General features: G+C 41.2%; 1 protein-coding gene across 1 annotated transcript in view; it reads right to left on the reverse strand.

Annotated features, from left to right (window-relative positions):
* Window positions 1-27,712, reverse strand: part of LOC115116424 (titin-like) — a 131,097-nt gene that overhangs the window by 33,393 nt on the left and 69,992 nt on the right. Inside the window, 47 exon segments of the mRNA XM_065005707.1 lie at window positions 1,831-1,946; window positions 2,095-2,281; window positions 2,395-2,691; window positions 2,786-3,073; window positions 3,181-3,302; window positions 3,375-3,552; window positions 4,385-4,532; window positions 4,720-4,871; window positions 4,981-5,265; window positions 5,354-5,468; window positions 5,677-5,864; window positions 5,959-6,261; window positions 6,383-6,685; window positions 6,858-7,127; window positions 7,218-7,484; window positions 7,597-7,721; window positions 7,879-8,287; window positions 8,401-8,679; window positions 8,906-9,172; window positions 9,361-9,627; window positions 9,865-10,033; window positions 10,370-10,467; window positions 10,615-10,881; window positions 11,711-11,834; window positions 13,564-13,706; window positions 14,427-14,553; window positions 14,676-14,815; window positions 14,907-15,173; window positions 15,286-15,552; window positions 15,679-15,945; window positions 16,071-16,197; window positions 16,403-16,542; window positions 16,642-16,905; window positions 17,053-17,319; window positions 17,470-17,739; window positions 17,831-17,957; window positions 18,093-18,232; window positions 18,331-18,606; window positions 18,712-18,981; window positions 19,355-19,750; window positions 21,152-21,208; window positions 21,710-23,209; window positions 23,434-23,469; window positions 24,172-24,249; window positions 24,348-24,419; window positions 24,631-24,927; window positions 25,242-25,775. Coding sequence (XP_064861779.1) covers window positions 1,831-1,946; window positions 2,095-2,281; window positions 2,395-2,691; window positions 2,786-3,073; window positions 3,181-3,302; window positions 3,375-3,552; window positions 4,385-4,532; window positions 4,720-4,871; window positions 4,981-5,265; window positions 5,354-5,468; window positions 5,677-5,864; window positions 5,959-6,261; window positions 6,383-6,685; window positions 6,858-7,127; window positions 7,218-7,484; window positions 7,597-7,721; window positions 7,879-8,287; window positions 8,401-8,679; window positions 8,906-9,172; window positions 9,361-9,627; window positions 9,865-10,033; window positions 10,370-10,467; window positions 10,615-10,881; window positions 11,711-11,834; window positions 13,564-13,706; window positions 14,427-14,553; window positions 14,676-14,815; window positions 14,907-15,173; window positions 15,286-15,552; window positions 15,679-15,945; window positions 16,071-16,197; window positions 16,403-16,542; window positions 16,642-16,905; window positions 17,053-17,319; window positions 17,470-17,739; window positions 17,831-17,957; window positions 18,093-18,232; window positions 18,331-18,606; window positions 18,712-18,981; window positions 19,355-19,750; window positions 21,152-21,208; window positions 21,710-23,209; window positions 23,434-23,469; window positions 24,172-24,249; window positions 24,348-24,419; window positions 24,631-24,927; window positions 25,242-25,775 — 11,286 coding nt within the window.

Here is a 27,712-nt window from a genome sequence, read left to right on the forward strand (position 1 = left end):
TTAACGTTTTTTTTAGAAATGTTAACATAATGTAGGAGAATATAACGCAATAGATATGGTAGGAGAAAATCCAAAGAAAAACCAACCGGATTTTTCTTTTTTTGAGAAACCATGGTCTTACAATGCCAAGTATAAGGGCATACTGGAAATTAGCTCCCAGGATGCAATTCCTATGGCTTCCACAGGGTGTCATCAGTCTATGTTCAAGGTTTCAGGCTTGTAACTTCCAAAACAAATAAGAAATATCAGTTTTAGTAGAGGGACACAGACTTGGATATTCGTGTTTGCTCGCACTATGAAGACAGGACATCTGCTAAAATCGGTTTCCTTTTGAACATACTTCTTTCCATAAGAAATATTATAGTTTGATTACATTTTAGGGTACCTGAGGAGTACATAAAAATGTATGTTGACTTGTTGAAACAAGGTTTAGGGGTAGATTTTCGGATTCCTTTCTCTGCATGTTGAATGAGTGGATTATTCAAATCGATGGCTCCAACTAAACAGACTTTTTGGGATATAGAGAAGGATTTTACCTAACAAAACAACACTACATGTTATAGCTGGGACCCTTTGGATGACAAATCAGAGGAAGATTTTCAAAAAGTAAGTGAATATTTAATCGCTATTTGTGAATTTATGAAACCTGTGCAGGTGGAAAAATATTTTGATGTGGGGCGCCATCCTCAAACAATCGCATGTCATGCTTTCGCTGTAATAGCTACTGTAAATTGGACAGCACAGTTAGATGAACAAGAATTGAAGCTTTCAACCGATATAAGACACGATATATCTACCTAAATGTTTAATATCCATAATTTGTATGATTATTTATTTGAATTGTGCGCCCTCCAGTTTCACCGGAAGTTGTCCCGTGCTGTTATTGTGAAGTGGAAGCGTCAAGGAGCAGCTCAGCCGCGAAGTGGTAGGTCAGACAGGCTCACAGAACAGGACCGCCGAATGCTGAAGCACGTAGTGCGTAAAAATGGTCTGTCCTTGGTTGCAACACTCACTTCCGAGGTCCACACTGCCTCTGGAAGCAACATCAGCACAAGAACTGTTCGTTGGGAGCTTCATGAAATGGGTTTCCATGGTCAAGCAGCTGCACGCAAGCCTAACATCATCATGCGCAATGCTCAGTGTTGACTGGAGTGGTGTAAAGCTTGCCGCCATTGGACACTAGAGCAGTGGAAATGCGTTCTCTGGAGAAATTAATCATGCTTCACCATTTGGCAGTCCGACGGACGAATCTGGGTTTGGAGGATGCCAGGAGAACGCAACCTACCCCAATGCATAGTGCCAACTGTAACATTTGGTGGCTGAGTAATAATGGTCTGTTTTTCATGGTTCGGCTAGGCCTCTTAGTTCCAGTGAAGGGAAGTCTTAATGCTACAGCATACAATGACATTCTAGACGATCCTGTGCTTCCAGCTTTGTGGAAACAGTTTGGGGAAGGACCTTTCCTATTTCAGCATGACAATGACCCTGTGCACAAAGAAAGGTCCATACAGAAATGGTTTGTTGAGATCGGTGTGGAAGTACTGGAGTGCACAGAGCCCCGACCTCAACCCCATCAAATACCTTAGGGATGAATTGGAATGCCGACTGCGAGCCAGGCCTAATTGCCTAACATCAGTGCCCAACCTCACTAATGCTCTTGTGGCTGAATGGAAGCAAGTTCCCGCAGCAGTGTTCCAACATCTAGCCTTCCCAGAAGAATGGAGGCTGTTTAGCAGCAAAGGTGGGGCCAACTCCATATTAATGCCCATGATTTTGGAATGAGATGTGTCCACATACTTTTGGTAATATAGTGTATGTTGGATGTATTACCAATAGGATCCTTGACCAAGATCTGGTCAGTTTCCTTGCTTGGTTTTCCAGGTCCGGCGAGATTCTCAGCCAAGACTCTGAACTTATACTTCTTCCTTGTGGGTAGTCCTTTGACTCTGCAAATCAGGAACAATCACATAATCAACACCACCATCAAATGAATAGCCACAACCAGAAATTAAATCAACACTGTCATTACTGCCTTCAATGACGAAAATGTAAGCATTACGATGTTAATTAACTAAATGTATTCTAACGTCTTACTTGAATGTTGTGTCTCTGATTGGGATCTTGTTGCATCTGATCCATCTGTTCTGGTCTGGTTCAAACCTCTCAACCCAGTACCCAGTGATAGGACTACCACCATCCTCTTCAGGCTCATACCAATTCAGAGTCAGGCCATCTTTAACAATATCAGAAGGCTCCAGCTTAGTTGGCGCACCAGGAGAATCTGAAAACAACAGTTACAGACAATTTTAGCAACAAGCCAGAAAACAAAATAATGCTCTAAAAGGAAATACAATTATAATGCTTTGACTAAATACAAACATAAACTTAACATACCAAAGGCATATCTGGCAATGATTGGCATATGTTCCGCTGGCACACCAATACCAAACTGGTTTTCAGCAAACACTCTGAAGATGTATTCCTTGAAAGCTGTCAGGTTGAGGGCCTTGAAGTTGGTCTCTTTGACAGTGGAGGAGAGCTTGTGCCAGATCTCGCTTTCTGCGGCTCTGCTCTCCACTATGTAGTTTGTGACCTTTGCACCTCCGTCATCTCTGGGAGGGTTCCAGGCCAGGAAACAGGACTTGTTGGTGATCTCAGAGATATCAAATGCAGCTGGAGGACCAGGCTTATCTGTTCAAGACAAATAGAAAACAATGTCAGAACATTAAAGAACACACTTTTAAACAAGTGTTTCCTCACAAATAAAGGTGACAAAATATGATACCTAGAATGTTGACGTCAACGGTTGCAGTAGCACGGCCACAGCTGTTGTGTGCTTCAATGATGTAGGTAGCTGTGTCCTCTCTTGTTGTCTTGCTGATAGTAACAACGGAGTGACCAGGCTTGTCGTCAATAGAAACTCTATCGTCCCCCTTCAGAACCATGTCACCCTTGGTCCATTTCACTTTAGGTACGGGCTTTCCAAGAACATCAGCTGGAAGCTCAATCTTAGAGCCAGCTTTGGCGGTCAGTCCAGCAAGACATTTGACATCCAGAAGAATCTCTGGGGGGTCTGTGAGATTATACAGAAAATGTGTTATACTGATGACACAGAAACCAATTTCAGCCACTATGCAAGATGTTACATATACAGACATGGAGCATTTACGCAAAACATACCTTTAGGATCAACAGCCAAAATCTCATCTGTAGCCTTGCAGGGTTTGCTGGCACCCAGTCTGTTCAAGGCCTTCACGCGGTAGGCGTACCACTGTCCCTCAATGAGACCAGTCACTTGCAATCTAAGAGAAGTAAGTTAGCCTTTCAAAACAAAACAAAAATGTCTTAGAGCTTTTTTCTCTGGTTCTACTTACTTCAACTCAGGGACCTGATCTCCGCAGGACTCCCACTTGTCTGTGCCACGCTGGCACCTTTCTATGTTGTAGCCCTTGATTCCAGTGCCGCCGTCCCACTTGGGTGGTTCCCAGGTCAGGAAGATGCCAGAAGCTGACTTGTCCCTCCATTTCAGGTTCTCAGGTGGGTCTGGCACGGCTTGAATTGAAAAGACAGGCATGTCAATGATTCAGAAGAGTTCTAATTTAAATGACAGGCATGTCAATGATTCAGATTAGTTATAATTCAAAAGACAGGCATGTCAATGATTCAGAACAGTTCTAATTCAAATGACAGACATGCCAATGATTCAGAAGAGTTCTAATTCAAATGACAGGCATGTCAATGATTCAGAACAGTTCTAATTCAAATGACAGACATATCAATGATTCAGATTAGTTCTAATTAAAAAGACAGACATGTCAATGATTCAGATTAGTTCTAATTCAAAAGACAGGCATGTCAATGATTCAGAAGAGTTCTAATTCAAATGACAGACATGTCAATGATTCAGAACAGGTCTAATTCAAATGACAGGCCTGTCAATGATTGTGAACAGCTAGAACTCAAATTACAGGTATGTAATTTGCCAGCAGCATACCACCCTGCATACCACTGCCTTGGGTGGGACATTAAAACAGGTGTCCTGACTCTGAGGTCATTAAAGATCCCATGGCACTTATTGTAAGAGTTGGGGTGTTAACCCTGGTGTCCTGGCTAAATTCCCAATCTGGCCCTCAAACCATCACGGTCACCTAATAATCCCCAGTTTACAATTGGCTCATTCATTCATTCCCCTCCTCTCCCCTGTAACTATTCCCCAGGTCGTTGCTGCAATTAGAGAACGTGTTCTCAGTCAACTTACCAGATAAATAATGTCAATAACTGAGAAAAGTTTGAATTCAAATTACTCTTATGTCAATTATTGAGACGTCAAAACAATGGATTGAGTGCACAGCATAGGCATTGTCCTTGTTACTGTACTACTTACTGGCAGGGGAGGACACATTGACTGGCTCGTCAATGTAGGCAGGCTCTCCTGGGCCACACTTGTTGCAGGCAGTAACCCTGAACAGATACTCTTTACCCTCAACGACATCAGTGACAGTGAACTCCTGGTCTTGAACACCAGTGATCACCTGGGGAAAGACAGTTAGTGACATGTGTTATTACATTTATAATAATCTTATTTCATGTTTAACAAGGTATAAGCTGTGGCCAAAGATAGACTACCAAAGATTGTTCCAGCCTTATGTCCCAACTGGAAAAGTAAGTCATTTCACATGTGTATTGCTGTGTGGTTTAAAGACTTATGTTCATCCATACCTTGACCCAGGTCTTGCGGGATACGTCACGTTTCTCAATCTGGTAGCCAGTCAGAGGGCTTCCTCCATCATGCTCTGGCGCCTCCCACATCAGGTGCACATGCTGTCTGGTCACCTCTGCAACCTTGAAGTCTTTGGGTGCACTTGGGGATGCTAAAAAAAATGAAAAAATAGGGATATGAAGGGAAAAGAAAGAATTGCAGTTGACAATATCAAGATACAGTATGTTGTGTTTCACCACAAAGCTCATCACGTCACTTACCGATAACGTTGACTTCAATCTCTCCGGAGCAACTGGTAATATCATTCTCCAGAGTAAGAGTGTATACACCTCTGTCTGGACGCACACTTGGAGTGATGGTCAGTTCTACGTAGGTACTCTTTGTAATCATGGACACACGTTCACCAGCAGTGAGTTCCTTATCAGCGAAGCTCCACTTTGCGTTTGGTGTGGGATATCCAGAGATAGGGACACGGATAGTAAGGGGATAAGGAACAATGACCTCCAGGCCATCCTTGAATCCACTCAGGTCCATTGTGGGGCCAACTGAAGATAGAAAAGAATGACCATTGTTATGACAAATGCACAACATTTAAAATGATGAATTAGTTAGTGAAAAGAGAACCAAATGTACCATGTGTATCATCAGCCAGCATGGGTCCCAGTGTGTTGGATGGGTCAGACACTCCAGCTGCATTCTCAGCCATCACCCTGTAGTTGTATTTTTTGCCATATGTCAGGCCAGATATCTGAGGAAAATATGGAAGAGCAGTATTCTGAGTTGAGATAAGTGTAAGCAATTTAAGCATACATTTAGACAATTTAGTAAATTGATGTCAATGGGAGACTTGCATTCAAGTCAGAATACAACACAAAACGTATGATAATTATACTACAAATATTATATGAAATCTCCAACAAACCATTTAGGAGCTTTTCATCTTATAGGATAAATACCTTGTAGGTGAGATCCTGGCAGAGCCTGGCGTTGCATCTGAGCCAATGGTCTGTTTCGTCCTCACATCTCTCAATGATGTAGCCAGTGATCGTGCTGCCTCCATTCTTCAATGGGATCTCCCATGTCAGCTGGACTGAGTTCTTGTTCTGCTCTGAGGGTACCAGGTTCTGTGGTGGGCTTGGCCTCTCTGGAATAACAAAAACAAACATGTTTGTATGTTAAAACAGTGCATGTATTTCATTAATAACATTTCAGCAACTTTCAGAACTGAAATAACTTACCAATGGGGTCCATGATCTTAACCGGATTGGTAGCAGCACTTGGTTTGCCAATGCCAGCCTTGTTTTCAGCCTTGACACGAAAGATGTATTCCTTGTTCTCAATGACGTCGTTGATGATTGCGCTGCGATCTGTTGCTTTACTGATCATTGCCACAGCCCACTTCACAGAGGTCCTGTCACGGGACTCAATGATGTAGGATGTGATCTCAGACCCTCCGTCAGACACTGGTTTTTCCCAGGAGACTGTGGCACCAAACTTACTCACGTTTCCAACACTCACATCCTGAGGAGCATCAGGAACATCTGAAATATAAAGCCAGGTTGTAATTCACTTTTCTGGTTGGTAGTTCAGTGTTGGAACCAGTTACGTTTGAATAATGATACTGCACAAGGTGATTATTACAATATCAAATAGTTTGCTTACCAAACTTGTTCTTGGCATAAACACCAGGTTTCTCTGTCTCAACATTTGGTCCACTGCCCACTCTGTTGCGAGCAGAAACACGGAATAGGTACATGGATTCCCTCTGGAGTCCGGTCACAGTGTATTCTGGAGCGTCAGAGCGGTCAGTAGCAAGAGTCCATGTCTTGCGCTTGACATCACGCCTCTCCACCAAGTATGTAATGATCTTGCTGCCACCATCGCTCTCTGGCTCTTCCCAGACCAGGCTGACCTCACCATCGGCGGTGTCAACCACGTGAAGGCTCTTCACGGGTCCAGGGACATCTGTGGGAGGCAAAAATACATTCATAAATGGAATCCATATGAACAACAACAAATTCCAAGAAAAAGATCCCTTCCAAGAAAAATATCCTTTCCAAGAAAAATGTCCCTTCCTGGAAAAATATCCTTTCCCGTTATCCATTCAAATACAAGAGTGGATTGAAAGGCAACTTACCAATGACATCCAGATTAATGAATGCCTCTCCCTGTCCGTGTTTGTTCTTGATGATAACCTTGTAACGTCCCTGATCGGACTTCTTAGGGTCCTTTAGCCTGTACTCTGTGCTGTCCCCAACGGTGTGGATGTTGTCCTTGGGAAGGCTGACGTTATCATAGAACCACTCAGCTTCAGCTTTAGGATACGCGCTGTAGGGCACGAACATGACGATGGGCTTTCCAGCGTCTGTTACTAAGCTCTGATCCATAGTCTTGATATTTGGCTTAGCTGTAGAGGAATGAACAATTATAAGATCAAATAATAAAACGATTGATTTATTGTGGAATCGGAGAGGATATGAAGCCTATGATGACATACCTGCCAGTTCCAGCTTGGCTCTGGCATCCTTGTCTTTGGCGATGATTCTGTACTCTCCCTGGTCACGAGGCCTGATCTCACACACCTGGAGTCTATGGATCTTGCCCTCGCTCATCATCTGGTACTTGTCACCCTGGACAATGGTCATGTTGTTCCTCAACCATTTGACCTCAACTCTGTCTTTGTTGAGCTCCACCTCAAACACAATATCAGAGCCTGGAGGCTCAAACACATCCTGAGGGGGTCTGACAATCTCAACTGCCGTCTCTGGAATAAAGATTACACAAGAAATTGAATTTGTGAAACATGAATTCATACAGAACAGTTAGAAAAATGGACTCACATAAACAGAATCATAGAATGAATTCAAGAGGCTTGCCTTCAACAAAGAGTTGGGCATGTGATCTCCTTTCATCGACGCCACAAGAATATTCACACTCATCATCTGGTCTGCACTCCTTGATACGCAGCCTGCAGGTCTTGCCCTCTTTTTCAAAGATGTACCTTGCAAAAAACAAATGGATAATGTTACAATACGCTTTTCTGTATTTAATGAAAATCCTGGGTTGGCCCTTAGGGCCAAATGAGCTTTTAAGATTTAGTTTCAGTGTCAATAAAGCGACAGTGACTGTGCCTCATAGCAGTCTAAAGGTTTTCCTACCTGGGTCCCTCTCTGATCTCACGTCCATTCCTGTACCATTTCACCTCAGCCTTCTCCTTGGTGAGTTTGCAGGTGAACTCAGCATCCTCAAACTCAGTGATGGTCTGGTCTTTGAGTTGTGCGGAGAAGTCAGTGGGGGCTTCGCTGATGATCATCTCAGCTGTAGACTTGTCATCCCCAGCCATGACGGTGTATTCACCCTCATCAGCGAGAGTACAATCCTTGATGGTCAGTGTGTGCTTGTACTGGTCCACCCTGTAGAGGATGCGTTTGCTGAGTGTGATTTCCTGACCAGCCTTCATCCATTTCAGAGTAACCTTCTGCCTGTTGACCTTGCAAGAGAAGCTAACAGTCTTCTTTTCCTGTGTGTCGCAGTCCTCAAGAGGTACAATGATCTTCAGACTCTCCTCTGTTGACAAAACAAAGAAATCAGTTAGTCATGTAGCTAAATTCAAACAAAAATAAGACATACTACTATATCAAATTAGCCATTGGTCAAATTGATAACAAAAATGTGTTCACCTTTTACGGTAAGTTTGCCAGAGCTCTTGGCATGTTCACCACGGTGGTTTGTCAATGTAATAGTATAGTTCCCTTCATCTGACTTCTCAGCATCCTTGATCCTCAGAGAGAACACGTTGTCTTTCTGGATCATGACGAACTTGCTGCTCTCAAACATGGTCTCATCGTTCTTCAGCCACTTAGCTTTTGCTTCCTCAGAGTTCACCTCACAGTTGAAGACCATCTCTTGTCCCTCTTTAGCTTCTGTATCTTTGATCGGTGTAATGATCCTGAGTTTTTCTGTGGAAATCAAAGTGAAAGAAACACAAGTTAGTAGGTCGAATTAATAATTTCCCCAAGGTTGCCTCTAAGAAAATCTTAGAAGAATATTACTTTATTGTCCAATTGTACATGCAGGTTTAACGGAAAATGTACTTTATTGCAACCACTCCGAAAGACACATACTGTACACATACATGTTGGAGAGGTTGAAATAGAAAAGAAAAGAAACATATTGATGACATACCAAGAACAAGCAGGTCAGCCGTAGCTCTGGTGGTACCAATGAGGGCAACATAGGCTCCCTCATCCTTGGGTTCAGAGTTCTTGATAACAAGTATTCTTCTCTTGCCATCACAGACAATGTCGTACTTGTCCCCCTTTTCTAGCTCCTGATTATCCTTCATCCATTTGACAATGAATGTGTCTTTAGAGACTGAGCAGACAAACTCAGCCTTTTCTCCCTCAACCACCTCCTGACTCTGAGGCTTGGCGATAAACTCAGCAGCCAGTTCTGGAAGAACAAAAACAGATTAGTGTATATGCTCTCATTTTCCACAAATACTTTTATCTGCATCCCTTGATTTGGTTTTCATAATAGTACTGCCAGTGTGGAGCCACTACCCAGGATATTTAATTTCTCCACCGGACAAAGATCTTTAACTGACTAAATTAAACAGAGCTCATGTCTGATTTCATTACCATTTATTTTCAGGTTTCCAGTTGTCTGTGAGCTAGACAATTTGCAATGGTACTCTCCAGCATCATCTGTTTTGAGATCCTGAATGATGAGTATCCTCTTCCTGCCATCTACGATTTGATCGTATCTTCCTCCCTCCGGAAGTTCCTGGTCTCCTTTATACCATATGACATCAGCTTCGGCCTTTGACACTTCACAAATCATCTTCACGCTGTCTGTTTCTGTTCCCTCCACATTAGACAGGTTCCTGGTGAACCTAGCCTCTTCCTCTGCAAAGGAAATACAATATAACCGTTAAGTATAACCGTTATGATAAGTCGATTATAGTATATAACATTAAAATGAATTTATTTGCCTGTGTCGCAAATGGCACCCTATTCCTTATATAGTGCACTAATTTTGACCAGATCCCTACGTGGGTCCTGGTCAAAAGTAGTACACTATATAGAGAATAGGGTGCCATTTGGGATTCACCCTCTGAAGCAGAGAAAGTGTGCCAGACTCACCAATGACTGTAAGCATGCCGGAGGATTTGGAGACCTTTGCATCACATTCATATTCTGCTTCATCATCGAACACTGATTTGTGGATGATGAGGATGTGTTGGCGACCTTTGGCAATTATTTCATATTTCTTTCCCTTTCTGATTTCACTGCTGTCCTTCAACCAACGGACCTGTTTCCAGAAACAGACATAAAACAAGGACAATACAATGACGGTACAATAATGTTAAGATGTACTGATCCAGACTATGAAGGAAACAATTAAGGGAGTCAAATGTAAGAGCAGTTGTAAAAGGTTGAAAAACAGTGGAAGACAGGAAACACAACCAAGTCTCAGTCTTAATACCATGTTTTGTAACTCCACATGCAACTATATTATATTGTTATACAAATAAGAAGGTGTGTTTGAATGTGCATTTGAAAACAAGAGGTGTGTGCATGTGTTGTGTGGGGGTTGGGAGAGTGGTAGTGTCCGGGAGGTAGGGGGTGAAGGGTCAGGAATCAATACCTTGACATTTTCGCGAGATACTTCACATTCAAATCTAGCAGAGTCCTTTTCTTTGACCTCAACATCATGGAGTGGTGTAGAGAACTCAACATGTGGAGCTGTAAGGACACAAGTCATAGTATTAACACACCAGTATGCCAAATTCACAAATGTGTGGCCTTAACAACAAACAAACAAACAATATCAAAAGGTTTTTAATTTATACTTTAACAAACAAACAATATAATTATCTATACTTTACTTACGTTCAACGTTAAGGAAGCAAGAGGTTTTGAATTCTGAGGCGTCGCAGGTATATGTTTTTGAATCATCAAGAGTGCAGCCATGGATGATGAGTCTTCTCTTGCGGCCATCGGCAACAATGTCATATTTCTTAGTTTTGCGTATCTCCTGTCCGTCCTGGAACCACGTGACCTCAGCATTTTCTCTGGAGACTTCACACTCCAAAGTAGCAGTAGCCTCTTCCTCAACTGTCTGGTCCTCCAGAGGCTTGCTGAACTCAACTGGTGGCTCTGTGAGTTCACACATGAATTACACATGATGACTTGTCCTTTACATATCATAACAGCTTAGGAAACCAACAAACTCATTTGACCAAATTCTATTAGTACCACCAACTATTATTATTGTTATGGTCCCTCTTTAGAATATATATAAAACATATCTTTTTTTGACTTGGTCATTACAAAGGCAGGTACAGTTACAGGGTAAATCTACATTCCGTTACATAATTCCTTCAACCTGTTTGTTGTTTGTGCAATTACTGTACATATTCATACTTTTAATACATTTGTATTCAAACTCAACATTGTGGGTACACCTCTCCTCACCCTGTTATAAAAGCATACATGACTGTCTCACAGGCTCTCATTTCATACTTAACACATCATTACTTACTGATGGGCCTCTCATTTAATTCAGACTGGTTGGGTAGATCATGCTCCCACACCATTCACGCCTGACCCAACTACATTATATTGTTGTCTGTGGTTTGCATCAAGGAGACAAATATTATCTAAAGAAATCTGAATCTATGTCACAATGTGTACTCACACAGTACTTATACTCTGCCTACCTATGTAAATGCAAGGTAAATACTCCCAATTCTGGCCATTTCATGTTATGTGGAATCATTGCATTACTATGAACCTGGTCTATATAGCACCATATAGTGCACCATATTTATCTGTCCAGTATGCTTTACAGAGTAAATATTGTGACTATATTGTTGTTTAACCTTGTCGAATTCACAAAAAAACAGGTCTCCATGTTGGTTAAGAGAGCAGTTGGGGCAAGAATCTCTATAACAACCACAAATAAATATCACAAACCGCAACCTACCATTCACATGTAGGCTGGCCTCAATCTGGAAATCCTTTGCAGTCAGTTTAACTTCCCCATCCTCTGAAATCTTGACATCTCTTAGAGTCAGAGTGTGAGTTTTGCCTTCTGCTCGGGTGACCACCTGTGCAAATCAAGCAGTTTGATTAATCAGGTGGACAGTGACAGCTATGGGTGGTCAACCTATATACTTCTTCCACTGAATGAACATCAGCAGCTGGTGACAAGGGACTGAAGGGGCCCTAGGCTCAATTTGAACTCCTGTTGCCATCTGACTCCTCCACTTTCCCAAAGCTTGAGTGAGGTGGTTAACTAAGACAAAACTTTCCCAGTACTTTGTAGTAGGTGTTCCATAAAGTCATCACTTTCCTCTTGAATGTAAACAATATAGAACTACCGCTTACAGTCATAGGTTCTATAGTTTTTTCCCTATTACAAATAGTCATGAAATGCCTAATGACATATGTGAAAACATGAGGATCATAGCTGTTCATTCACAGGCCTTTGGCAAATGATTTTCAAGCAGTTATTTAGCTATATCTATTGCAAGGTAGACTGTATATTATTTTGCACACAAGCGATTTCAAACAACTTTAAACGGACACTTTAAAACAACAACCCTGCAGGAAGGGTACCACATGAGGGAGGAGGATGTCTTCCCTGTAAACGCACAGCGTTGAGATTGCCTGCAATGACAACAAGCTCAGTCCGAGGATGCTGTGACACACCGTCCCAGACCATGACGGACCCTCCACCTCCAAATCAATCGATCCAGAGTACAGGCCTCGGTGTAACACTCATAAATGCAAATCCGACGATAAATGCAAATCCGACCATCACCCCTAATGAGACAAAACTGCGACTCATCAGTGAAGAACACTTTTTGTCAGTCATGTCTGGTCCAGCGACGGTGGGCTTGTGCCCATAGACAACATTGTTGCCGGTGATGTCTGGTGAGGACCTGCCAACAGGCTGTACAACAGGCCTACAAGCCCTCAGTCCAGCCTCTCTCAGCCTATTGCGGACAGTCTGAGCACTGATGGAGGGATTGTGTGTTCCTGGTTGTTGCCATCCTGTACATGTCCCGCAGGTGTAATGTCCGGATGTACCGATCCTGTGCAGGTGTTTTTACACGTGGTCTGCCACTGCGAGGAAGATCAGCTGTCCGTTTATGGTTCATTGAACAAGCATGGGAAACCGTGTTTAAACCCTTTACAATGAAGATCTGTGTTATTTGGATTTCTACGAATGACCTTTGAAAGACAGGGTCCTGAAAAAGGGACGTTTATTTTTGTTGCTGAGTTCATATAACTGATTGTAACTGAAGAGAAAACCAGGCTACATAACATCGTAAATCAACCTATCATAATCCTGATCCTCACAGGTCCATATATGCAGAAAGCATGTAGGTTGCACATGCACGAAAAGTCAAACAAAATGTATACAAGTAAATAATGCAACAGGACAATCTAAGAGCCATTTAAATTAAACAAACATTTGGAATAAAATTAAGGTAAACATAGGAGATAGTTGAGATCATGTTAAAACATTTCAAGTATTTGGGGTATGAGAATAGGTGATCATTCAGGTGGTAAATTCCGTGACAACATTTATTTGTCAATAGCTGAAGAACATGCACACATCCAGGTACTTCCGCAGGTGCTGGAGTTGTTGGCAAACTCATGGAAAACAGAAAGGAAAACGCAGCAGTGTGCAGCGTTTTCCTTTGTTTAACATATATTTGTCAATCATATGGAAAAACTGTTGTTTATAAGTACAGTTCAAAGTCTTGGCATGTTTCCATATCAATTACTTGAGGTGTTGTCAGTGTTTAAGATGGTATAAACACTTACTCTGTCACTTGGCTCCAACTTTGCACCCCCTAGGAACCATTCCACAGCAATTCCTTCATATGACAGTTCACAGTCGAAAGTGGCGGTCTCCCCAGCAGTAACAGTAACATCCTTGAGAGGCCGCAGCAGGCCGATAACTCGCGCTTTAGATTGAGGAGAAGACATCATTAGTCATTCCAAAATCCCAAGAGAAACCAGTAAATCCTTAACTGCTAACCCTCATTTTTGCAGATCCCATGATGGCCGGCCACTGCTCTGGAGCCCTGTAAACATCCAGGAAAACTGCTAGGAGTAACGCAGAGAGACTTGTCATTGGGGGGGGCCTTTCTCATTTGCATACCTAGTTTCCTTGAGATCTATATGGTCAGCAGAAAACTTTGAAGTAAGGCAGGTTGTACATTAGCTCTGCCACTCACTAACAGCGCACTCTAGATAAGGCATGTGGCTTCTAAAATAGCCACAACACCTGATTGGCCATTAGCCCACGCCCTGCCAAACCATCGACTAGGCAATCTGTCCCTGTCAATCAAACTGTTGGAATTCTCCCTTAGTCCTCCCTTGTAAAACAAACTTTTGACACCTACTTAAAAGGGGCTGTAAATGCCTGCCTACATCCTCATCTGAAAGCTCTGGGGTTTCCTTATTCAACAAACAGTTGGGACAATGTATCATTCAAACCCACCATAAACACATTTCTGATTAAATGTACTCCTAAGGGCAATTTAAACAAACGTTATTGGATACTTAAATGTTTTTGTTGGTGGCCCACTTGATGGTATGCATATCTTCCAATGTGTGGCATTAACACATCAGTGTTTATCTAATTGTCAGATAAATGTGTGAGTGTATTAAATCATTCTCACCTTTAACTCTAAGCTGAGCATTGGATTTAGCATTGGCGGCCTGGAAGTCAACTTCTCCGGCCTGATCCATGCGAACGTTGTACAGGATCAGCACATGCCTTGTACCCTCCTCCTTAATCTCACAGTCCTTGAAAGATAATACACAAACAGTCACTAAGAGATCATCAAGTGATATTTTTTCTCAGCCACTATGAAATGTAGTAAGGAATGTCCAATAATGCAGTAATAATAATGTGGATATTTTCTTACAGCAGACTGATGAAGGGCCTCTCCCTTTAGTTTCCAGTGACCATGTACTTCCTCCTCAGAGATCTCAGTCTCAAACTTGGCCATTTCAGTTTCTGTGACTTCCACGCTGTACAGGGGCCTGACAAACTTAATGTCACGCTCTGTAGAACAAACACAAAGACAAGTGTTTGTATGAATGAAAGAAAAGACACTGCATCCCTCAAATTCTGAGCTAAAAACACTAAAGGATACCTTCAATGTTGAGCTTGGCCGTAGTTTTATCCGAATCACAATCACAGCTGTATTCTCCAATGTCGGCTTTCTCTGTCTTCTTAATGATCAGCATACGCCTCTTTCCATCGGCATTGATGGCCACATTCTTGGAGGGAGTGATTTGTTGGCCACCTTTGAACCATTTCACCTCTGCATTGGGCTTGCTCAGTTCACAAACCATTGTCAATTCATCCTTCTCAGTGACTGAGTAGTCGTGCAGTTTTGTCGTGAAGTAAGGCTTTCCCTCTGTTGATGAAAAAGAAAGCATGATGAGTTGTGTGTGTGATATTTCACTTTCGTCAACGGTAACTCACCTGTTTCGCCAACAACGTTTCAAGTATTTTAACGGTATACTAACCGAGGACAGTGAGCATGGCCTCTGAGCTTTTGCCCATGGCTTCTACTTTGATCATGGATGTGTCATCAATGGACACCTCCTTGAAGGTCAATTTGTGCATCTTGCCATCGTCTGACATGTGCACAACTTTGCTGGGATGCAAACGCACACCGTTCTTGTACCAGGTGACCTGGATGTTGTCATGTGAGAGTTCAATACTGAACTCTGCCGTCTCACGCTCCTTGACAGTGACATCCTTAATGGGCTTGACAAACTCAAGGCGAATTCCTGATAAGACATTCAATTCATAAGAAATTAAATCATCATCATCATCGTGAGAAGATCAATTTCAATCACTTGTAATGAATTGAATCAGGATTTAAACAGGAAGCACAAAATATATCTTCAGGTTACCTTGGATAACTAGTTTGCCAGTGGTTCTCTTGTCCTCTGCCTCAAATATGTACTTAGCTTCATCCTCATATGCGGCAGATTTGACCACCAGAGTGTGTCTTTTTCCCTCATGGGTAATTTCAAACTTATCATCAGCTGTCAACTCATGAGATCCCTTGAACCAACGGAAGCTCTTAGGTTCTCTTGACACCTCACACTCAAATCTGGCCTCATCTTTTTCATACACTTGCACATCACTCAAAGGTGTGACAAATGTAATAGGACTCTCTGTAATTCAGAAGGAAACAGGGACAATGTGGCATCGTGGTAATGCGTAGAATACCACCACTGAAAGTATTTACATTTACATTATCAGATTAGATCACCAACCAAATGTTTCTTTTTAATCTCACCTTTCACTTTCAGATTAGCAACACATTTAGCATTGGCAGCTGTAAATCCAATCTCCCCTGACAAGGGGGCCTTGAGGTTGTACAATATCAACGTGTGCTTTGCACCGTCCTCTATGATTTCAATGTCCTGTAAGTAGTGGTAAAATTAATGTGGAAAATTGTCCAGATTGGATGAAGACGAAGAGGAAAGGGAGGAAGGAGGAGGAGAATGCTATAGACTGTTTCATTATAATATTTCAAGACAACGTAATGGATGTGAATGAATTATCACGTAATTGATATGAGTGGTAGAATGGTAAAACATTGAGAATTATTTGGTCTATTTAACATACAGGGGATTGAGTAAGGACTTCTCCGTTCAGTTTCCACTGGCCATGGACATCGTCTTCAGAGATTTCTACCTCAAAACGAGCGGTCTCACCATCAAAGACCTCAACGCCATACATTGGGCGAGTTATCTTTATATCTCGAGCTGCAATTCAGGATTGAGAACAATACAATTACAAGAAAAAACGCACGAATGTTCTCAAAGTAAATGTTTGTTCTATGACAAACATTTGTAATTGCTTACCCTCAATGTTAATATTTGCCATGGTTTTGTCCGTTCCACAATCACATATGTATTGTCCCTTATCTCTGTCATCCACTTTCTTAATGGACAACACTCTTCGATTCGCTTCAGCACTTATGGTTACCATCTTAGAGGCCTTAATTTCAGTCTCATTATGGTACCACATGACGGGGACATCTTTGCTGAGTTCACAGTCCAGAGTTACCTCGTCTTTCTCGACTGCAGTATAATCCTGCAACTTCACTACGAAGTATGCATCACCCTCTGGAACATGGAAAAGTCATCAGGAGGATATGTGTTTCGTATTCTGCATTTATGTAATGTAGCATGGTGCAAATCCTTAAATGAGTTCAATGATTTCAATCACAACAAAGAAACAAAGAATAAATAAAGGAACAAAGCAGGGGTTACCTATCACCGTCAGGTTCGCCATTGAGGGAATTCCTTTAGCCTCTGCTTTAATCTGGCAGATATCATCTAGAGTCAACTCCTTGATTTCTAGTGTATGTTTCTTTCCGCGACTATAGATGAGCACGGTTCGGCTCACATGGAGTTTGGTTTCATTTTTGTACCATGTCACAGGTACATTCTCATGAGAGAGCTCAAGCTCAAACCGAGCAGTGTTACCTTCCTTCTCAGTTTGGTCCTGAAGTGGCAATTCAAATTTGAGCCTGATACCTATATGTTAGATGAGTGCATATTGGACTTAGTTAAAAGAAATTCCAACCAGGAAATTAATGAGTGAATCACAGGGAACAACTTTTGATGATAGCAAACGAAAAACCACTCAAAGGACGTCAAATCTAATAACAATGGTTCCACACTTACCCTCCACAGTGAGTGTAGCGGTTGACTTTTTGCCCGAGGCTTCAATACTGTAAATTCCCTCATCATCAAACTCACAATTGTTTATGACCAACATGTGTTTTTTTCCATCATCGATTATTTCATATTTTTTGTCTGATGTACCAATGGTGTCAGAACCCTTAAACCACATGACTTTAGGCACATCCTTTGTGATTGTACACTCAAACATAGCCTGTTTCTTTTCAGGTACAGACACATCCTTCAAGGGGACTGTGAAGTCCATTTCCAGTTCTGGGAGATACAAATAATTATCTCTTTATCAATACATGCATAACATCATTGATACATACATACATAATTTGCTCTTGGAACAACTGCTTACCCTTGACTGTGAGCACAGCACTAGTGACAGCATTCAGAGCTGTATAAGACACTTCACCAGACGCGTCCAGTGGAACATTTTTCAGAGTGAGGAAACGTTTCTTGCCCTCCATTTTGATCTCACATGTCTGAAGATGCAAATAAAACGAACAAGTTCAACAGATATCGAAGACTGTTCAACATTTAAAACAGTTTTACTGAAAGTTTAGGTTACGGTTAATGTCTGGGGAAATATTTCAGTCAAATCATAAGACAAGTCTTACCGGTGATCTTGTTAAGACCTGCCCTCTATGTTTCCATTCTCCAGGCACATCCTCTTCAGATATCTCCGTTTCAAATGTAACATCTTCTTTCTCGACCACCTCACAACTGGAGAGAGGCTTCAAGATCTGAGCTTCACGTTCTGTAAAAATATCAAAAGTATATAATAAGCATTCATTTCATGTAGGTAGCCTTCCTTGATTCAACAACATACAAGATATGTGTGATTGTGCAACCAACCTCCAAGAGTCAGTTTAGCTGTGTATCTGTGGCCTTCAACTTCCATGGCATATTCTCCAATATCGTCGGGCTGTGCATTCTTTATTGTGAGAGTCAGGACTTTTCCTTCTTTCTTGACCTCAGTCTTGTCAGTAGGATCATTAGTAATCTCATCGTTGCCTTTGAAAAACTTCCAGTTGGGGGTTTCTTTGAAGAGCTCACACTTGAAAGTGGCAGTGGCCTTGGGTTTCACATGCTGATCTCTCAATGGTTTCACCAACCAGTCTCTGATAATTTCTGTAAAATTAAGATGTAATCAGTTTTCATACATAGATGAACAGATTGACTATATTTATATCGTTGGTAGGTGTCAACAGTTTATTTAGGGAATTATCTACAAACCAATGATTTTGACAGTTGTTTTGGTCCTGATGAGTTCACACTCGCATGCGTAGATTCCAGCGTCGTCATCGCCCGTGTTCTGGATCGTAACGGCTTGTTGCATTCCAATGACGTTGATGGCCACTTTTCCAGGGATTACTTTGAGGATCTTACCACTCTTCATCCAGGTCACTTCTCTCTCCTTGTTCAACTCACAGGTCAGGTACATAGGCTGCCCCTTCAGGACTGACGTCTCCTCATCCAGCTCCTTCACCCACTTCACGGGCAGTTCTGAATGCGTAAGTATTGGGTTAGTATGAGGTCATTATTTACATACAAGTTATTTGCATCAAAATGTAAAGGTACAATGCATCAACCCATATCAATAATACATACATGTAATAATCAGTGCAACTTAAATCTGACATAGAAGCTACATAGATTAAGGAATACTTTATCAAAAATGGAGTACTTTCCATAAAATTGTGTAGTTATACGGTATACATTTTTATAAAACAATGTAAAACAAAACATTAAGTAATACCTTTTTATTTAAGCTACATTAACTGTAAATTAATTGTGATCAACTTTTCAGTGGTTTACATGATCTTGTTAAAAAAATAAGATTCTTATAAATACATAAATTCATAATTATCTGAAATACCTTCAACAATGAGTTTAGCGGTTGTTGTCTTTTCCTTGTTGCCCAGCTTGGCTACACAGGTATATTCTCCAGTGTCAGAAAGTTGTACGTCAATAATGGCTAGTCTGCGATCTTTGCCATCAGAGGTGAATTTGTGTTTTGGACTCTCTCTTAGGTTGCTGTCATCTTTCATCCATGTAGTAACTGCAGTAGAAGGTGAAACCTCACACTCAAACGTAGCAGAAGCACCAACAGCGTCCCCTTCTTGTAACACTATCTCTTTAAGCGGTTTCGTGAACTTCAGTGGAACTGCCTTAAGCTGGAATCCGAACGGATTAGCATCGGGTGGTTTGTCTCCTCCACCACCGGGTTTCAGTCCTCTACCCCTGCCTTCACCAGGGGATGGGGTTTTGCCTGCTACAATTCAGACACAATTACACAAATTAGATGTTTAGCCTGTTTACATCAGTTAAAATGTCGATATGTAATGTTTTGGGCGAACTGACCAAATTCACATAGAAATGAGAGTTATAGATCTATCATTCTACTTGAAAGCAAGTCTAAGAAGCTGTAGATCTGTTCTATGTGCACTATTTCAATGCTTCCCGTTGCTAAGTTTTGTTTTTGCATCTTTTACTTTTGGTTTTGTACACCAGCTTGAAACAGCTGACACAACAACATTATTTTTGGTTATGGAAACTATATTTCACGGTGGTTTAGATGGTATAATGATTCTCTACACTATACTATCTTATTTTGTCACATAAACTGACATTAGGCGAACTATTAAGAGTTTTAGCAACCAAGAAATGGAGGAGCGATTTCTGCATTAAAAGGGTTCAAATGTTCAAACAAATACATTTGTAACACTTACAGTGTTAAACTAGAAACATATTTTTCCTAATAGATAATGTGAGTGCGTAGGTACAGCATTTCATGGTAGTTGAAGAAGTTTAGAAGTTTACATTTTTAGATGCTACTGGCTTGTGTTGAAAAATGTATGCTAGTGAAGTAGAATCAGGCTAGGGACTATCAGAGAAATAGTAGTGAGATAGTACCCTTTATAAAACAGGGAGTTTGTATGTGTTGATAGGTGCTTGTTATTCAAGATAATACATGATAAATGCGTGTTAACAGTTCCATTTGCATTATCACTGCACTTGGGGGGGGCTCCCGAGTGGCGCAGCGGTCTAAGAAACGGCATCTCAGTGCTAGAGGTGTCATTACAGACCCTGGTTCGATAAAATAGTTCCACCGCCATTTCTCACATCATTCATTTTACCGACACAAAAAGATCCCACCTTGTCTAACATATTTTGTTTTGTCAACATTTGGAAGGTAGCGACAAAATAGATTTTTCATCAGGCCTGTTGTGACATTTTTTATCCGACATGTACTTCACTCGCATAAAAAGGTTGGACGGAAACCTGGTTATAGACTAAGTTTTGTCTAACTTGTTAGAAAAGTGGTCAAAGTAGCTGATTTGTATCAAAAGCAAGTGTTGACAGTGGATAGAATGTTGGATGTCATTGCTGAATTATGGGAAGTTTATAATGTTGAAGACATCCCATGGAAGTGGATGGAGGCTTTGGGTAGGACAAAAAGGTTAACAGTTTAAAAAGTATAAATTATATTAAAAAGCTGTTGACAAGCAATTTAAGTTGAATCATTCTGCCCGTTTTAAAGTTCGAACAGTGCAAAATGTTGGTTATTATATAACTATTCAAAACAAGTTACAGTGAGAACATTGAGAGTAGAGTGTGCTGACGCTGCACTCTAAAAAAGTTATTATTTTCACATGGATGTAACCAGTCTTACCTTTGAGGCCTCTACCTCTACCTCTGCCTGTGCCTGCTTCTTCTGCTGGCTTTCCATCTGTTTAAGATATTTAAAATGACTACACCGTAAAGACAGATCACATTCAAATCCCTTATAAACATTTTGCTCAGAATTGTACATACAATATGGAGAGATAAATAAAGACGGGTGAGGATGGAAACAGATTCACGATGGATGATGGTAGATGGGTATATAATACACAATGTCAGACACCATGTGGAAAAACAGCATGCCAAACATGTGCTTTTTACATGGATTGACCGACAATTAATAGAAACATGGAGACTAACTTTGATAAACAACACAAAATGATGACAAACAACACATAGAACATAAAAACAGTAAGATGGAAATGGATGAAGATTATTTAGGATGAAATACTTTTTCTGATGAAAATGATGGACATGAAGAAACAATACGAATTTATGAAAAACATTAACATGTAGAAAATGAAAACATTCAGATGAAAATGGGTGGAGATTATTTGGGGTTAAGGACTTTTTCTTCAATGGTGATTCGCTCCAGCCTTCATCTCACCTCGTCTTGGCATTCCAAGTGCATCACCTTCCTCTCCCAAATCTTCTGTGGATCCAGGACTATCACGAGGGGCAAGTTCCCATCCCCAACCTTCACTGTCAGATTCCTCCTCAACATCTGGCTCCTCCTCAAATACTTCCTCCTCCAGTTGAGTCGAGATCTTTCGTAACTGTACAGCTTTAGGGGAAAGCTCTTTCATTGCCGGCACTTTCTTCAGTGGTGCTCCATCAGTTTCCTCTTGTGGTGATTTCTTTGGAACTTTTTTGAGGGTAACACCTTCAAATGAATCTTTTGGTGAAACTTCTTTGGGTAGCTTTTTGGTCCTTTCCGCACTGGGCTTCCTCTCCATAGTAATTTTTTCTATTTCTTTTGGCTTTGGTCTTTCAACCTTAGGTGAAGGAGTCTTTTTCAGTTCTACCATTTTCTTAAGTGTCTCTTCATGCTTTGAGGGTTTATCTTTTTCTTTGTCCTCTTGTTCTCTTGGCACCTGCTCAACCTTTTTTAACTGTACTGGCTCTTCCTCTTTAGGACTCTTTTCCATTTTCTTTATGGGTGCTGTCTTTGGAGGACTTGGCTTTTGTTGAAGGGTTTTTTGAGCCTCTTTCTTCTTATCAGGCTCCTTCTCAGGCTTCACAGCTTCAGTGTCAGCTTTAGGTGACTTTGAAAATGGCTTCAATTTAACATCTTCCTTCTCTTGCTCCTGTGTTGTAATCCTTTTCACCTTTGTCAGTGGTTTGTCCGAATCCTGGACTTGTTCATCTTCAGGAACTTTGGGCACTGGTTTTAATTTGACTGCCTGTGACTCTTCTTTAGCACTAAGAACTCTATCAGCTTTCTTACGATCAGCAGGTTCTTTGATGTCTTCATCTATTGATGGTCTCTCACCTCTTTTGAAAGCCCCAGATTCCTTATCTTTGTACTTGTCCTTCTCTGGCTCAACGGTTCCTGCTTTAGGAGATTTTTGGAACGGTTTTAACTTCACAGTTTCTTCTCCTTTTTCATCTGATGGCAATCTGGACACTTTCTTTAGGGCTAAACTGGGGTCTGTTGGTTCCTCTTCTTTCACACCCTTGGGAGTTTTCTTTAAAGTCATTTTGTCCTCTTCTTTTTCATCTCTGGGGATGGTCTTCCGAGACCATTTGTCCTCAGTTGAGTCTTTTGTTTCAACCTCTATAGGTGTCTTTATTTTAGCTCCATCAGGTATCTGGCTGATTTTATCTGTCTTGTCGATTTGCTCTGCCTCATACCTTTCATATACTGTTACTTCAACTTCTTCATACACCCTCTCTTCAAAGTCATGGATTGTATGCTTCGTAATTTTCGGAGGAGGTTTCTTTGGTGGCGCTGGCTGATCTTCAAAGGGGACTGAAGGCACTTTCTTCAGTGATATGATCTCCTGTTCTTGCTCCACATCTTTGGATATCCTGGTTGTTTTCTTCAAGGTTGGCAGTACAAGTGTTTCTTCTTTCTCAACATGAATTTTTGCTTTTTGTCGGAGAACTGCAGTAAAGGTTTCATATTACACATAACAGCTCACTTAACAAGATAACAACATTGAAAACATCACATCCAACACTGAGATTTAGCTATACAGCAAACAAGACAGCACACAAACAAAACTCACAGAAAACAATAAAGTAGGAAATTCGACTGTATATTTAAAATATTGAGCTGGATATTTATTTATATGCAAGGAATAGTGAACTGTAAAGTAATCATCATACCTTTCTTAGCAGGTCCAGGTGCCTGCTTGCCTTCACCTAGTAGGGGAATTAAGGAAAGGTAAACACTGTTTAGTACAAAGATTCACATTCATTTGAAGATATATGGGATACAAGCCTCAATGTATCAAGTACGGTCAGGACATTGAGATGTGATTGAGGGGAGTTGTATAACCAGCCCAATCAGTTAAGGAAATTGATTCACTTTTCTCTTTGAATGGTATTGGACATTATCTTGTGGAACCAATCGGGAATTCCAAGGGGATTTCCTCCCATAACCAATCAAAGATGAAGACGACTGAAGTAATACTATCAAGTGAAGATATAACAGGGAAACTATGACATGCTCACATTCATTAATGAATTTTAGGAGGAGAACTTAGTAAGACATTTAACATGATGTGACATTACATACAGAACCACAGCATTGCTATGACGGTGGTTAGAGGTGGCACCTACCTGATTTGAATAGTATAACATGCACATAAAACATTATAACGAGACTGGACAAAGAACAGGAATGTTTTTGTGGATCGAAGAGGCAACCATCTTTGTTGAATGAGATTAATGCAAACACGTTTAGGTGACTTGAAGAAAAAAAACAAGCAAAATATGTTAGCCTCAACCCTCTAGGACTATAATGAGGCTTAAGATAGAATGCTTAGTAGTATTTGGATGGTGTGGTTTTCGAGATATTAGTTTGTCATTTTATTTTTGTGAATTTGTTTGTTTGTTGAATACCTGTCTCCGTATCATCTTGTTCTTGCACTTGGAAGGCAGGCTTTGTTTCCTGTGTAGTCTTTTTCTTATCTTGAGGAGCTTCAAAGGAATGTTTAAGATTTATATTTGCCCAAGAAACATTCATTCACGAATGTATTTGAAGAACATACATGATGCAACATTAAACAGACATTTACCTTCAAGAGGACTGACTTTCTTTGCAAGTGGCTCTGTGGGCTTTGGAAATGTTTGGCTCTCCTTTATTGGTACTTCAAATAAAATTGTACAAAGGTCAAAATCAAGACAGTGCATGTTGGGATAAGCATTAAACCACTGAGAAGAAACATGTCATCAACACACATAGACACATAACAGATAATACGTAATATCCAAAATACATAACACACACAAACATAACAGACAGGATAGCAAGATGTTTAAGATTTAAGATTTGTGTTTCAAGGATTGTCCTTGTTATACCTTTTTGGGCAGCAACATCTTCACTTGACACCACTTCAGCAACAGCCTTCTTCTCTGGCTTAGAGACTTTCTTTACAAGTGGCTCCACTGGCTTTGGAGGCTCAGCAACAGCCTTCTTCTCTGGCTTAGGTTCAGGCTTAGGCTCAGGCTTAGACTCTAGCAAAGACACTTTCTTAAGAAGTGGCTCAGCAGGCTTTCGAGGTGATTCCACCTGTTCAGAAATAGCTGTTTTCTCTGGTGCAGGCACTTTCTTTGCAAGAGGCTCAGCAGGCTTTGGAGGTGATTCCTTTGCTGGAACTTGAAATAAAATGATACCATGGTCAAAGTCAATTCTGCTTGATTTAATTTTACCTTTATTTAACGAGGTAAGTCATTGAGAACACATTCTCTTCACAATAACAACCTGACAAATCAAGATATTACAGATTGCGGTATGCATTGGACCACTGAGAAAGTATCAGAGTAAGACTATATCAAATATAAACATAGCACACACAAAGACAGAGAAAAACATCAAAAACACATAACATAAACACAAACATAACACACAAAATATAAAGATTTTAAGAGTGAAGATTAAAGATTTGCATTTCAAGATTTTCTCGTTATACCTTTTTTGGGAACAACATCTTCTTCAGCATTAGCTGTCTTCTCTGGCTTAGTCTCTGGCTTAGTCTCTGGCTTAGTCTCTGGCTCAATCTCTGGCTCAGTCTCTGGCTTAGTCTCTGGCTTAGCCACCTTCTTTGCAAGTGGCTCAGTAGTCTTTGGTGGAGATTCTACCTCAGCAATAACCATAGTCTCTGGCTTAGGCACTTTTTTAGGAAGTGGCTCAGTGGGCTTTGGAGGTGATTCCTTCACCTCCTCAGCAGCAGCTGTTTTCTTTGCCACCTTCTCTGGCTTAGTCTCTGGCTGAGACTCTGGTTTAGATACTTTCTTAGCCAGTGGCTCAGTCGGCTTAAGAGGTGATTCTTTCACCTCTTCAGCAATAGTTTTCTCTGGCTTAGACACTCGCTTTACAAGTGGCTCAGCCAGTTTTGGGGGTGATTCTTTCACCTCCTCAGCAACAACTGTTTTCTCTGGTTTAGGCACTTTCTTTGTAAGTGGTCGAACAGGTTGTAGGGGTGATTCCTTCTCCGTTGCTGGTACTTGAAATAAAGTTATATTATGGTCAAGAACAACATACTACAGAAGTGAACCATCAAGAAAATACAAAGGCAATATGTGATCAAACAGCAAACACATAAGGATAAACAAATAAGGAAGTATCCCAAACACAATTACACAAAATGTACACACAAACAACATACAAACAAACAACAAAAAAGCAAGATTTTAAGAGTGACGCAAGAGTGAAGATTTGTATTTCAAGGATTGCCCTTGTTATACCTTTTCGAGTTGCAGCCTCTTCTTCACTTGAAAGAAACACATCTTCAGTAATAGCCTTCTTCTCTGGCCTCGACTCTGGTTTGGCCACTTTCCTTACAAGTGGCTTTGGAGGTGATTCTTCCAGCTCCTCAGCAACTACAGTTTTCTCTGGTGTAGTCACTTTCTTTATTAGTGGCTCAGGGGGCTGTGGAGGTGAGTCTTTCACCCCTACAGTAAGAACAGTCTTCTCTGGTTTAGCCTCAGGTTTATGTTCAAGATTAAACTCTGGTTTAGATTTAGGCTCTGGTTTAGCCTCTGGCTTAGGCTTACGCTTAACATCTGGTATAGGCTTTGACTTAGCCTCTATTTTAGCCTCTAACTTAGGCTCTGATTTAGGCGTAGGCTCTATTTTAGCCTCTGGCTCAGCCTCTGGTTTAGGTTCAAGCTTAGACTCTGGTTTAGACTTAGGCTCTGGTTTAGGCTTAGCTTCTGGTTTAGGCTTAGGCTCTGGCATAACTTCTGGTTTAGGCTCTGGCTCAGCCTCTGGTTTAGGTTCAAGCTTAGACTCTGGTTTAGATTTAGGCTCTGGTTTAGCCTCTGGCTTAGGCTTAACATCTGGTTTAGGCTTTGGCGTAGCCTCTATTTTATCCTCTAGCTTAGGCTCTGATTTAGGTGTAGTCTCTATTTTAGCCTCTGGCTCAGCCTCTGGTTTAGGTTCAAGCTTAGCCTCTGGTTTAGACTTAGGCTCTGGTTTAGGCTTAGCTTCTGGTTTAGGCTTAGGCTCTGGCATAACCTCTGGTTTAGGCTCTGGCTTAGACTCTATTTTAGCCTCTAGTTTAGGCTCTGATTTAGGCTTAGTGTCTACTTTAGCCTCTGGCTCAGCCTCTTGCTTAGGCTCTGGCTTAACCTTAGGCTCTGGCTTGGCCTCTAGTTTAGGCTTAGGCTCTGTCTTCAACACCAAAGCGGGCTGTGGAGGTGATTCTTTCACCCCTACTTCAGTAACAGCCTTCTTTGCTGGTTTAGCCTCTAGCTTCACCTCTGAATTAGACTCTGGTTTAGGCTCTGGTTTAGGTTTAGGCTCCGGCTTAGCCTCTAGTTTAGGCTCTGATTTAGGCTTAGTGTCTACTTTAGCCTCTGGCTCAGCCTCTTGTTTAGGCTCTGGCTTAGCCTTAGGCTCTGGCTTGGCCTCTAGTTTAGGCTTAGGCTCTGTCTTCAACACCACAGCAGGCTGTGGAGGTGATTCTTTCACCTCTACTTCAGTAACATCCTTCTTCTCTGGTTTAGCCTCTAGCTTAACCTCTGGTTTAGACTCTGGTTTAGGCTTAGGCTCTGGTTTATCCTCTGGTTTAGGCTCTGTCTTAGCTACTGTCTTAGGTTCTGGCTTAGACTCTGGTTTAGCCACTTTCTTTCCAAATGGCTCAGATTCTTTCACCCCTTCAGCAACAACAGTTTTCTCTAGATGAGACGCTTTCTTTGTAAGTGGTTCAACAGGTTGTGGAGGTGATTCCTTCTTCTCTGCTGGTACTTGAAATGAAATTATACTATGGTCAAGATCAAGATACTACAGATTGGGGTAAGCAGTGGAGCACCAATACAATATCAAAAAAGATGTGATGAAATAGAAAACACAATCCAAAAAAGACACAAAACATAGACACAAACAACAAAGAATTGCAAGAATGACACAAGAGTTGTGGATTTTGAGCACTAAGAGGAT

The sequence above is a fragment of the Oncorhynchus nerka genome, linkage group LG3, assembly GCF_034236695.1.
Source record: "Oncorhynchus nerka isolate Pitt River linkage group LG3, Oner_Uvic_2.0, whole genome shotgun sequence".
NCBI classification, from domain to species: Eukaryota; Metazoa; Chordata; class Actinopteri; order Salmoniformes; family Salmonidae; genus Oncorhynchus; species Oncorhynchus nerka.